This window comes from Mugil cephalus, chromosome 3 (genome assembly GCF_022458985.1).
Source record: "Mugil cephalus isolate CIBA_MC_2020 chromosome 3, CIBA_Mcephalus_1.1, whole genome shotgun sequence".
NCBI lineage: Eukaryota > Metazoa > Chordata > Actinopteri > Mugiliformes > Mugilidae > Mugil > Mugil cephalus.
In genome coordinates this window covers 20,233,781-20,247,818 of record NC_061772.1, presented here as the reverse complement: position 1 = coordinate 20,247,818, position 14,038 = coordinate 20,233,781, and the positions used below count along the sequence as shown (strand labels likewise).

Below are 14,038 nucleotides of genomic sequence, written 5' to 3'. Positions count from 1 at the left end.
CAAAAAGTGACAGTTGAGCATGAAGATTAGCTGCATTAGTTTGAATCATAGGCTTTAATAGCATCTAAACTGTAAAATTAATTTTAAAAAAGGTGAAGAGCTGTTGTGCAATTGACTGAACCAACAGATTTAAAAAGCAGTCGGAGATATATTTTTACAGATATACAGACAAAGAGGAGAGAAGTAAATGGATCGCTGCATTTTGAAGAAACAACTGGAAACCTGGTGTTGTGGTTCACATTTTCTGTCATAATATAATAATATAGTAATATAAATTCATGCTGTATATTTTGATGAAGTCAGGAGGGCTGTCACTTTGTGGATGTTGTTGTTTTGGCGTAGTTACGGCCGACAGTAACTATTTCAGTTAAGCCGTTGGAGCTGTGTTGTATAAAGTACCAAAACCTCTGACTTTAGGATGAGTAAAGTATTTCTAGGCTTTGAAATCACATCCATATAAATATGGAGAACTGATTTCTGGCCCCATGTCAATGTTTGTGGACCATTTGTTATTTGGTAGTTCGTCTGGATTGTTACTGTGTTCAGTTGTCCTTAATTTGATCTGATAATCTACATTTTTCCCGGTCTCGCTCTATTTACTGCTACATTTCACCATGTTTTTGGGCGTGGCCCCTGGTGGCAGCGATGTCAATGCATACCTTCTATACACCACCACAATGGTTTTGAATCGAAAGGAACAAGATGTGCTTTAATTGCAGACGTTCAGCTTTAATTTGAGGGTATATACAACCAAATCAGGTGAACAGTGTAGGTATTACAACAGTTTGTATATGTGCCTCACACTTTTTAAGGCATCAAAAGTAATGGGACAATTGGCTGCTCAGCTGTTCCATGGCCAGGTGTGTGTTATTCCCTCATTATCACACTCACAATGAGCAGGTAAAAGTTCCAGAGTTTATTTCCAGTACACTATTCGCATTTGGAATCTGTTGCTATCAGCTCTCAATATGAGATCCAAAGAGCTGTCACTATCAGGGAAGCAAGCCATCATTAGGCTGAGAATTCAAAGCAAACCCATCAAAGAGATGGCAGAGAGATGGCCAAATCAACAGTTTGGAACATTCTGAAAAAGAAAGGATGCACCAGTGAGACCACGGAAAACAACTGTGGTGGATGACCTAAGAATTCTTTCCCTGGTGAAGAAAAAACGCTTCACAGCAGTTGGCCAGATCAAGAACATTCTCCAGGAGGTAGGTGTTACTGTCAATAATCAAGAGAAAACTTCACCAGAGTGAACATAGAGGGTTCACCACACGATGTAAACCACTGGTGAGCCTCAAAAACAGGAAGGCCAGATTAGAGTTTGACAAACAACATCTAAAAAAAGCCTCTTTACAGGTCTAGAACAACATCTTATGGACAGAAGAGACAAAGATCAACTTGTACCAAAGTGATGAGAAGAGTATGTAGAAGGACAGGAACTGCTCATGATCCAAAACATACCACCTCATCAGTGAAGCATGGTGGTGGCAGTGTCAGGGCTTGGGTGTGTACAGCTGCCTATGGAACTGGTTCCCTTGCATTTATTGATGACGTGACTTCAGCTAAATGCTTCAGAACTCATTGGACAACGCTTCGCAGTGCAGATGGACAATGACCTGAAGCTTAAGCAACCAAAGAGTTTTTTAAGGCAAAGCAGTGGAATGTTATGCAATGGCAATCACCTGCCTTGAATCTGAATAAGCATGCATTTCACTTGCTGGAGACGAGAGCGAATCCAAGAACAAGCAAGAAACTGAACACAGTTGCAGTAAAGGCCTGGCAGAGCATCACGCGGGATGAAACCCAGCGTCTGGCGATGTCTATGCGTTCCAGACTTCAGGCTGTAATTGACTGCAAAGGATTTGCAACCAAGTATTAAAAAGTGAAAGTTTGATTTATGATTGTTAATTTGTTCCATTACTTTTGGTCCATTAAAAAGTGGGAGGCACATACACAAACTGTTGTAATTCCTACACCGTTCACCTGATTTGGATGTAAATTAAAGCTGAAAGTCTGCAGTTAAAGCACATCTTGTTCGTCTCTTTTCAAATCCACTGTAGTGGTGTACAGAGCCATAAAATGAGAATTGTGTCTGTGTCCCAATATTTATGGACTGCACCGTATAGCTCAAATGATCCAGGCTCCTCTTCATGATTTTGCAGATCATCACTTTTATTCTGACTTTTTTCAAAATCAGGAATAAGACACATAACTCAAAGAAACGCCTTTATAATAAAATATACAAATTATTTGGTAAATTTGACTTCAAAACACCCCTAACTTGTTTCAGGCTTTACAGAAATGTGTGGAATCCACAAGGTACATGGACCCAGATAAGCATAAGTTCATTCAAAGCCAAATTGAAAAAGATAACATCTGCCCTTTACACACAAGACAGGTTTAATCTTCACAATTAAAAGAGCAAAGCCCTTGAAACTATCAAATCCCTTAATGAGCATAATTTCTAAAGCTTAATCCCAAAACTGAACAACACGCACACACACACAAAAGGGTTCTGTTGAGTAAATGTACCAGAACAACTCCACGTGAGGATCAACAGAGCTCCTCGAGAGGAGTCTTTTTTTTTATTATTGATAAGCTCATCAGCAGGAGGAAACGAAACTTGCACTGGGATCATTTGCATTCTGTAGTCTGTTTAAAGCTGCCACTGGTGCTGGACTTTACAGCGTGAACTTTTATTGGGTGTCTTTTACTGGCCTCTCAAAATGATGAACCGCATGTATAGGCTAAGATCATGAAACGGAAAGGTCAGGTAACCCAACAAACAGCGGCCGCCATCTGCAGGAGTTGAGGGAACTCTGAGAAAGTGGTGCTGAGGCTGACTGATGTCTTTTGATCTGTTTTGCAGACTTATGTGGCTCCCCTGTGAGGCTTTTTTTTTTTTTGACACAGTGGGGGACACTTGGCATGTTCACGGGGTTCATCTCGTTTTCATCTCGATGACTGCCAGCAAAGTAGTAATTTTAATGATGAACATGTCTGTCACATCTACCACTCGACAGGGCAGCTGAAGTGCTGTTTAAGCCTCCTCTGACAGATGAGTCGTAGAGTGACGCTCGAGGACAGAGCAACATTAAACACCTTTCAAAGACAGCAATTAATCTGATCTCAAAATGACCCTTTTTTACAAGAAGCTGGTGGGCTGTACTCGAGAGGGAATCCAAAGGTAATAAAGTTTGAGGAACAGTTCTTTAATATTTGAATAAAAGGGTTTAATATATATATTTCTGACAAATGTTAAAGGATACTGAAGGGTACAAACCAGCCCAGTTTCTGGAGACTGGTGACATATTATTAGATATTCTCCATTAAAATTACTGACATTAAAATATCATGTTACCAGCTGTCAAAAGAATTAATTTCTAAAGAGTCTGTCAGAACACCAATAGAAAATGGAGCACTTTGAGCTGCCTCGGGCCATTTCTGCATATGTTTATGTCCTGGGTTCAGAGGAAAATATTTTAAAAATAACAACTGCTGAGTTTAATAAAGTACTGAATAATAATTTACTCATTTATAAGTTGGGGTTGACTCGTGCAAAAACGCAGCCTTAGCTTGTCTTCTAGAGGATCTGAATATTCTGCATGTTTGCGCGTGTGCAGCAGCAGAGAGCCATTACATCCATTACACGGAGCATCATCAGTGGACAGTCCTCTGAGGGCATGAGTGCACGGCCGCTGACCCAGAAATGCTGACTTTCAGGGTTAGTGCCTCTGAGTGGAAAGCTCTGTGGTTCTGTACTGAGTCTATTACAGAGGTGTCCGGTCAGTGGGGTACGAGCCACTCTGCTTGACGAGGCATGCAGCTACATCAAGCCGTCATTTTTCTTTTCAGTTTTTTTTCTTTTTATTTCACTTCCCTCTTGTGCCCGGCTGGAGCAGAAACAGCTCCAGGGGTAAAAAAGCGGACTGACAGGGAAAAGGCGACGCGAAAGCTCCAACACTACTCCTCTGCCGCAGCAGCGTGTCACAGAGGAATGCAGGGAAGGCACCGTCAGTCCCTCTAAAACCTGCCTCTTTGATGTTTTCAGATTCTGATTACTGCCTCTTCTTTTGGCGATCCTTCATATTAAAGGGATAGTAATCAAACGCGATCCGCTCATAATTCAGGCTCAATTTTCTGTTGCTCTAGGTGTCCTCATTTTTTTTCCTTTCACGGACACACCTGTCAATTCCGAGAGCGAACCGCTCCCGAGATAAAATAATTAGGTTTTCGAGGTTTCTTGATTTTCCTCCAGCCCTGATCTCGTGCGCTTGTTTCGTGTCCTGTGACATTGTGCTGCAAAATGCACTTTGATATGGCGCAACAGCTGTCACAACCAATTCAATTGCCTCACGGTCAAGGTGCCTTGACTGACACCACCCCCCTCCCCTGTGAGACTGATGACATTTCTCCGTCTTGAGTGACTCCTCTCTTCTTCCTCTCCCTCCTCCTCATCCATCCCCTGCTGGGTTTTTGATCACAGAACGTGGGGAATACAAATGAGTTTTCAGGAATAACCAGAGGGATCAGGGGGTCAGGAGAACATGATTCATTTTACTCTGACCTTTCCGTCGGGAGGGGAAAGAAAAAGAAAAGAAGCTATGTATGCCATCTCCCACAGATTGCCGTTTTTACAAGATGAAGCATCATCAAATTAGCCTCATCCGGTTGCGGCTGCAAATCACCAGAGACCGTAATGTTTTTAAGGGCCACATGAAATGCTTGGTGACATTGAGCAATAACGTTGTTTTACGTGAGTGACTGATGCAATTTAGAGACAACGATTTACGAGCAGCGACACCAAGCAAACAAGTCCATGCATCCATCATTGACAGGCCAGAAATAGAACAGGGGACAGGACATCCAGGGACAATATATTCAGGTGTCGGGGCCCGGGGGGCTTGAAAATTCGGTCCACGAGCTCCGATTCCCTTTAAACTCGTTCATGTGCGACGCAGCTTTGGGAATGATGAGTTTTAAGCATCAACACGTACGTTTAAGAAATCACAATTCAAGGCACTGTGGCAGAAATGTTGACCGACATTTTAACGCCGCCAATGAGGCCTGAAAGGTCAGCCCGTGTACCAGTAAATGCCAATAAATATTAACGTGAGCACTCACATATAAGAACATTTAGTCCTTCCGATACAAAGGGCAGTGGAGTATGTACGGGTGAGCAACAATACAGAGCTGTTGCTTGTTTGCGACTGGTCACAATGTGCTCGGGGAGGAAGTATGTGAGGAGGAGACAAATGTCTGATGCCCTAAAATATGTGCTACCCCCCGAATTGTGGCATTACATGGTGTCATCTGTAATTTTGAGTCCCTTATATGATCTAATGCATAATTCTGTATCAACTTCATCCAGCACTGTCCAGATCAGTTATCCACGTACACGCCATGATTGGAAAGGATGGGCTGGATCTTGCAGAGGGGAAAACAGAGGACAAGACTTAGCAGTGCGAGGATGAACCGCTGTCCAATTGACTTTGCCTTGCTGGAAGGGTCTTGGTAATTGCTCGCGGAATTAATTGGAGCACCTTCTGTGATGGGATCATCCTTTAATGGTGACCAGAAGTACCTGTTTACCCCCTGGTCTGGAGCTGCTATGAAGCCACCCACCTTCAGTTTGAGCTTACCTTAAAAATTAAATCCTTTTTCCCGTACCGCAGTTCTTTCAGTTGAGCCTGGATTTTTTTGGACTGCAAGGAGAAGATAAGAAAATAAGTGTTAGCTTATTCAAATAGCGAAATTGGTTTTAGATCACGTAGCAGGATTCTGCCAGCTGCAGCAGAGGACTCCTTTGTGAGTGTTCCCTGGGCAAAGCTCTGGCTTAAAGGAAGGCCCTACTGAGAGGAAGAAAATATCACATCTACCCTTCACTGAACTGCATAGTCCACACAATGATGCAGTCATGCACTGGCTTCTTGCCCACTGTCTAAACCTGAATTCTCTCTCCCACTACACACATTACTGCCACCATCGCCGCACACGTGCAGGCTCCTCGCTGCTTACCTACAACAGGCTCTCCCGCCTGTCACCGGGAAGCAGCGCACACAAACAGAGCGTCTCTTTGCTGCAGCCCCCCAAAACACGCACTGTGACCAGCTCTGCCTGACACTCACTCTGCTGCTCCACATCGGTGGGCACAGCGAACACAGAGACCGCCTCCCAGATAGCTCGATGCGTGGCCACTCTCAAAGCTGCTCATGTTGTGAGAGCATGAACAGCCGACACAGCCTCCGCAGCATCTCCGACGAATTCTCACTGAGGCTCAAAGATGTTTTCGTAGAGATTTTACGCTGCAGGTATTGTGAAGTGTTGCAGCGCTTGAGCTGTATGGGGTATAAATAAGACTGAAGTTGAACCCCTGAGAGGCTGGAGATTTGAGGAAAAGGTGAATGGGTCGGGTCATGATATTTTAGTAATCACAAAAGTTCACGTAAATTAATATTTCAGTTCTGCTTTAAAATTCAGATTAAACCACTGTCTGTATGCGTCTAAATCCATCTAATATAAGCCCGCTGCTTTTCTCTTTATGTCCTTGACACAGGTGACACAGAGTCTTCTTCTTTTTTTTTTTAAACTAAAGACCACTGAGCACAATACAAGCAAGCAACTGTGCTTTTTTTTTATGAGTTTCTTTATCTTGTTATTCTTCTCCCCAGCGTGATTCCATGTCCCAAGACACCCATCTCTGTCTTGTGTAACTTGATTCAAAAATTGCATCCTGGGGCTCCTCATGAAAAAAAAATTGCAAGGTTAGACAAACACAGATCAGAGGGCGAGTAATATATTTGATTTAAGATCAATAAGTGTGTTTTCTTTTTCTCTGGCCCGGGTCATAAAATAAAAAGTTAATTTTATTTGTATCACTGAAGTGGAGATTTATTCAGTGGCGATAAAATGGATTATAGTTAGAAAGTGTAGAGTAGGCTGTGGACGGTGATAAATGCAAATGTGTGAATATACCAAGCTCTCTGAATTGCCAAAGCATTGGTCTGTTATTTACTCTGAATAAATTATGTGCCCAGGAGAATCATCGCAGCACCGTTCTCTCTCCCTTTCTCTTGTTCTTCTTGTGGTTCCATGACCCCTGCATTTCAAACACCTACCAACAGCACAAAGAGACTGCAGAGGCAGGATTTTTTTAAAGCTCGGCGTAATTAAACATCTCTTTCTAACTTCATCAGAATATTGAAAGGTTTCGTCGTGAGTCATCTTCCATGTAATGATGATTTGTCCCAAGAGAGAGATTAATATGGTATGTCCACAGTATGTCTCGGCTACTGCTAGGTTTATCATTTATGTATGATTAATAACAAGATCAAACAAATGCTGCTGGCTGCCAGATTCTGGAGGGATTTGGTCTTTGGGGATGTTGTTTTGTAATTCATACTCTCTTGTTTAGTGTCAGTTAAACTAACTCCAGGTGACAGATGCTACAGTATTGTGTGCCTTTATGCTACTATGTACTTGTGGGAAAACCCTATCAGCTTTTTTTTTTTTTTTTTTGCCCTATCCAACTGAGGTCAGTGCTATTCTTCTGTAAATAAAATCAGGTAGGATTTGTCAAACATGCGGCCTGGACCGGAGGCCAAAACCGGCCCACCAGAGGGAAGTTTCAAGATATTCATCAGATGTTTAAGCCATCATTAAATCTATTATTTTTCTGTTTTTGAAGTAATTATTGATGTGATTCCCAAACTGTAAATGCTCAAGTTTGTTCGCTAGCTGGTTGCTAATTTTGTCTTTTGTGCTACGGAGGTAGAGTTCATGTGTGATGTTTTATGAAAGAAATCTTAAGAGTATAGTAAAATAAAGCAGCTTCAATAAAACTTATATTTAGTACAAGGCCAACTGGGGCCTTTCTGTGTGGAGTTTGAATGTTCTCCCTTTGTCAATGTGGGTTCTCTCCAGGTACTCCGGCTTCCTCCCACCATCCAAAGACATGCTCTTTAGGTTAACTGGAGGACAAGTGAGGACAAGCAGTTACAGAGAATGGATGAATGGATGCATGTACAAACATGGCCAAAAATATACGTAGCTAAACCTCCCTACGAGACATTGTGAACATATTAACAGCACGACATTTCCATCATATTCCAGCATCATGAGTGTTTTCGTTGTTCTTGTTTGTTTTGTTTTTTCATTTAATGACTAGTGTTAGAGCTAGGGCTAAAGACAGGGATAGGTGGTTTCTCATTGAGATCATGCAGTGTGAAATGTGTAAAATAACACCCCAAAACACAGGATCCACACTCGTAACTTATCATGTTTTGGTGCTGGTCTGCAATTTTCTCTGGTATCTGAAACTGCCGTCTGTAATTCCTAGTTTTGTTAAGCAGAAAACAGACATTACTTTTGGCTTTTCAGTGTAACATTCTGAATGAAAATGGGCTGGATAAAAGCGCAGAGGCTCTCAAACTAATATTTTGTCAAGCACGCTTTTTAGTAAATATCTGCACGTTTTGCTCCTAATGAGACGTTCCACTTCCCGACTGGTTTGAACTGTTTGGATCAAACTGCTCCACTTCTCTCTAATGAGTGCATTTTTCCCCAACCGTGTTTTTCAGTTCTTTCCATGCATGTTCAGTTTGATTAAAATCAGGAGTAATAGCGTTCATTGCTGCCTTCAGAAGTTGCTTTTAGGTCAATATCCTATTTGAGGAACCTTGACCTCCACCTGAGGCAGAGCCACCTGAGACATTACGTCTCACCTCCTTTGATAATCTCACGGCGCTCTTTACCGATTCACGGCACCAGCAAAGCAACATTTTATTATAACTTTGACTCACCCCTCTAGAGTGGAGGTCAGGTTGTTTCCTTTATCAGTTTGTCTTCTGTGAACACAAAAAGCTTCTTTTTTCTGTCTATCCAGAAGACAGTCTTCCAGAAGCCTTACAAAAAATCAGCATGCTCTTTAGGAAACTCCAGTTTTGCTTTTTTATATTTCTCTTTCAAAAAAGAAGCCTACTCCCATGTAGCTCACATCCATTCACAAAGCAAACACACTCTGGTTTACCTTGATCTTGGAGGTCAGCTTTTTTTTTCCTTTTTCTTTTTTTTTGAGGTATTGCCGGTTCTTTTTTATCCACTCAAACTTCTGATCAGCCTGGCCTCGCGTTTCTCCTCTCACCTGATCTGAGGAGGCTGGACCAGAAACCTCTTAATAGCATTAACCTTTGTGGTCATGGGACCAGCCGGCTGCTTCAGATGGTCAAGCTTTTTGCTTGAACATGCTTAGGAATTATTATTTTTTCCTCATCTCCTCACACAGCTCTTATTATTATTTCTTTTCTAAACTAGGTATGCAATAGATGTCCAGCCTCTCTAACACGAGGACTAATTTTAGTGTAACGCTAAACCCATTTCCACAGCACCACAATTTTACGCCAATTAGCCACAACATTAAAACCACTGACTGAAGACATAAATAATATTGACCATCTTGTGACAACTGGATATTACTTCTACCACCCACCTAGACCAGACCCGGCACCCCCACCCTATAGCAATAAGGACGCAGCCTGACACAGGTACAACTGAGGAATAACTCAAAAAGAAGAACAGCACAAAGTATTGACCAAGTATCTGTGGGATGCCCTGGTAGAAGCCTGATTATTGCTTTGTGCACTGGTGCACAGTCATGTTGGAAACTGTTCCCACAAAGCTGGGAGGAGGGAATTGTCCAAAATCTCTTGGTATGCTGAAGCATTCAGAGTTCCTTTCACTGGAACGGGGCCCAGCTCCTGAAAAACAACCCCACACCATAATCCCCTCTCCACCTAACTTCACACTTGGCACAATGCAGTCAGACAAGTACCGTTCTCCTGGCAACCGTCAAACCCAGATTCATCCATCAGATTACCAGGTGGAGAAGCCTGATTTGTCACTCCAGAGAACGTCTCCACCGCTCTAGAGTCCAGTGGTGGCGTGCTTTACACAACTGCATCAGACGTTTTGTGTTGCACTTGGTGATGTGTAGCTTGAACACAGCTGCTCGGCCATGAAAACCCTTCCCATGTAGCTCTCCACGCACTGTTCTGCACCTGATCTGAAGGCCACATGAAGTTTGGAGGTCTGTAGCGACTGACTCTGCAGAAAGTCGACGACCTCTGCACACTTTGCGCCTTAGCATCCACTGACTCCACTCTTTCATTTTATGTGTCCTGACACTTTTTGGCCGAGTCGCTGTCGTTCCCAATCACTTCCACTTTGTTGTAACGACACTGACAGTTGACAAATATTGTGGAATATTTAGTGGCGGGGGAAATTTCACGACTGGACTTTTTTCACAGGTGACATCCTATCACAGCGCCATGGCGCCATGCCGAATTCACTGAGCTCCTGAGAGCGACCCATTCTTTCACAAATATTTGTAGAAGCAATCTGCATGCCTACGTGCTTGATTGTATACACCTGTGACCATGGGAATGATTGGAATACCTGAATTCAATTATCTGGATGGGTGAGGGAATACTTTTGGCAATATAGTGCATCTGTGCCTGTGTCCTATGTGAAGGACATCTAACAATAAGATTGTGTTGTTGCTGAAGAAAAAAAAAACAGACTAAACATTTACTTTGGGCAAACATCTGTTTTCTATGTATAGACTGTGTCGACAGGTTATGGTATAATAAATCCTACATGTAGGAGAACAGCATAATGGCTCCACATTACATTCAAGCAGATACAAACACATCAAAAGGAGACATGGCAGAGATGGAGGGTGATAGGGGTGCAACAGTGTCCAGACGTCCTCGGCACACATTTGCATGCGCAATTGCAGCATCACAACCTGTTATTTCTCTTTCCCCTTTTAAACAGATTGCCCTATTTGTGAAGTGTGTCTGATTGGCTGACCAGCGACTGGCTGGCTGCCAGAAATGTACCTACCGAAGTTCTCTTTCATTTCAATCATTTCAGTCAAGGTAATCTGATTTATTCAGTACGGATTGAGAATAAAGTAGAACAACATAGCGGTATGTTTGTTTTATTTAAATGCTCTGCTCTTGTATCTTGCTCCCCCGTGCACATGACTATTTGTTCAGAGGGATACATCATTTAAGCCGAAAACACACGTCATGTCCCAAAACAAGGCATTATCAAAGCGACCACACTTCAAACGTTCATATGTTCACAAACGGCTTTGATTTCAGAGTCCTGGATGAGACCTGAGGCAATCTAATAAAACCTGGCATTTAGCGATCATCTCCTCCTGACAGGACAGAAAAATCCAATAAATGTGTTAAGACTTGGAGATTGCACTAGGACACAAGTGATGAGGGCCATGTCACTTCCACAGCCATTCAAGACATAAATCCCACCTGGTTTTCATATAAAATACCTTATTTAACCATCTGAGCATTCTAAGACACACATAGATTCCTATCACAACAACAAAATGACTCTGGTATTCTAATTAAATAAATACATTTTTTTTTTTTCTCTTTTTACTTATGTGAAAATAATGAAACCATTTTACTAGTTTAGCCAGAGTGAATAACATTTAATCACAGAACGTCCAATGCAACCCACGGAGACGTCCAAAGTCTACTAATAAAAAGAAGATCATTTATTAAAAGTGATGCTTCGTTAGTAAAGACTCCTGTGATCTGTTTCTCACCTCATTAATTTCCACCGAATACATATGAGGAAGATGACATGCTGCTCCATTCAAAAGGCCCTGAAGAATTAATTACATGAGGCCATTCACCTTGAAATCCATCACTGCAGAAAATCCTCCCAAATCCAGCGCATTATACTTTGTTAGTCGATGTTTCAAGAGTGATAATTCCAGCAATAACGGGGCTGAGATGCTCTTGTAACACCATCCTCCATCGAAAGATATGAGCAACCCCATAAATTTGACAGGGAAGGAAATAGGTGGTATATTCATGCTGTTCAGGAAAAGATGTGCAACAGATTAAATGACATCTCTAATACCGCGCGTCGCTCTGCTTTACTGAATGGTCTTAACCTTGACATTGACTCCAGTTTTCTGAGGTATCAGACGTTTCCCTGAGGACATCACCGTCTGGTTCTGAAAGGTTGCTTGACATTTTTCCAATGAACTGGGTAAAGAGCAAAAATAGCCTGATATGTACAGGCAGCAACGTCTTCAGCAGAAGCAGCAGCAGCTAGTTTAGTTTCACCTGACTCTGTGAACCTTTTGGATCAGGGGAAGTTACCAAACACACAGCTGAAGCCGGTCAGTGAGTTCCTATTGCGAGCCTGTGATACATGTTTCTTGTCCCGACCCCATTCACGTGATTGAACTCTGACATTTCAGCTGTTGTGTTTTCGAAGTGTGTTTTAGATTCATTAAAGAAACTTCCGTCCATCATGCCATTAAATATGTCTGGGTTTACTTCATCTATTCTGAAATCAATTTAGTCCAGACACTGACATTTCATTGAACTGTTTTCACCGAGGCTGAGGCAAATGGACTATGAAGGCCAAGAGTCTTTTTAGCCATTTAACCCCCATGCAGACGCCTGCTCATCGAGGCCAGATGGAGGGAAGGAGTTTAAACCAAGTCCAAACCATTGTCATTGACTCTATCTATCTATCTATCTATCTATCTATCTATCTATCTATCTATCTATCTATCTATCTATCTATCTATCTGTGTTATATGATGTAAGCATACATGCCAGTTAAATGCAGCAGTCTAAACACTTCACGGTTTTTGTTTGTAAAATATCTTACTTTCTTTTTTTATTATTTTATGTTTATGCACATTCAGATTCCTTTTAGTGAGGCACTTGATTTTAGACAAGAAGATGAATAGACTGTTTGGATTAATGTTTATCTTCTCATCTGAAAAAATGTTCTGCATTTTATAAATACTTAAAGTGTTGGACTGTTGGTTGGACAATACTTTGCAGTTGTAAAAAATAATTGAGATATTTAACTGATTAATAACGAACAAATGGCAGGATGTCCCCCGTTCTGCTCCCAGAAAGTTGGAGCTTTTCTGTAAACCGTTCATTTGAGCTACTTGCCCGACTGCTGAAGATCTGATAAGATCTCCAACAAAACTCTAGTCAAGCAATGACACACTTCCCATTTTATGCTTGGAGCTTTCTAATTTATTTATTTTAGACTTAGCTTTTTCCCAAAACATATCCAGGTGAGTGAAGATAATGTATCAGTTCGTGCACATTAGCGTAGCAGCGACCCTTACAGCGTTGTCGACGTGCCTCCTTAGCCATTTTTAGTCACTTTCACAACAGCACACGGATTAAGAGCACAAAACCCCATCCTTCACCCCACATAGCGAGCAAAGGCCAAGCACAGGTTACAGCAGCTGTTTGAAAATGATTATCAAATCAAATGAAATGTGTTAAGATGTGGCAACTACCGAAGCAAATTTTCACAATTTACCGTATGAGTACGTAAGGTGCACAAAATGCTGCCATTTCTTTTTACTTACCCAGCATCTTTAAAGTTTAAAGAGTCTAAACTCAGTTCTTTGACATGGATTCAAAGATCAGATTTAAGAAGACTGAATTTAGCCCCCTTTCGTAATAAGTAATAATGGTGTAATAACCTGTTTTGTAGCTTTCTTTCTGACACCCTATAGTAATTATAATGTGATTACAAGTTCAGCCAGTAACCCTTCCCCTTTAAACGTAAATAACTTTCTAGAAAGAGAGCAGGGGCATGCAACAACGTGCCTCGTTCAACGTTTAAAGCCTCCCAGGGAATTGGACACGGTGACCTCCATCTACCTGTGTTCAAGGAAAGTCTACTAGCCTCTCGTTCACCCAAACATCCCAAAGTCTACAGCCTTAATAATGGCTCTACGGAAATAATCAGGCACACACAGAACACAGCTGAGCCTTAAAAGTGTTGAGGATGAAGTATTCTTAACTACAAGCACAAAACCCAGCCTCCATGAATTATCAACGCCTCGACCACTTCCTTTGCTTCTGCTGCTGCTGCTGCTGCTGGAAAACTTTTGGCTCCACATAGATTGACCCACAACTTCAATCAGGACTTCTTCATCGCCTTTGTACTCTTT

The 14,038-nt window shown here is 41.9% G+C and overlaps 1 protein-coding gene across 1 annotated transcript in view; it reads right to left on the bottom strand.

The window, feature by feature from the left end:
* luzp2 (leucine zipper protein 2) overlaps positions 1 to 14,038 on the bottom strand; it is a 145,969-nt gene that overhangs the window by 20,918 nt on the left and 111,013 nt on the right. The window contains exon 7 of the mRNA XM_047580021.1: positions 5,646 to 5,708. Within this exon, the coding sequence (XP_047435977.1) occupies positions 5,646 to 5,708 (63 nt within the window). The remainder of the gene's footprint in view (positions 1 to 5,645; positions 5,709 to 14,038) is intronic.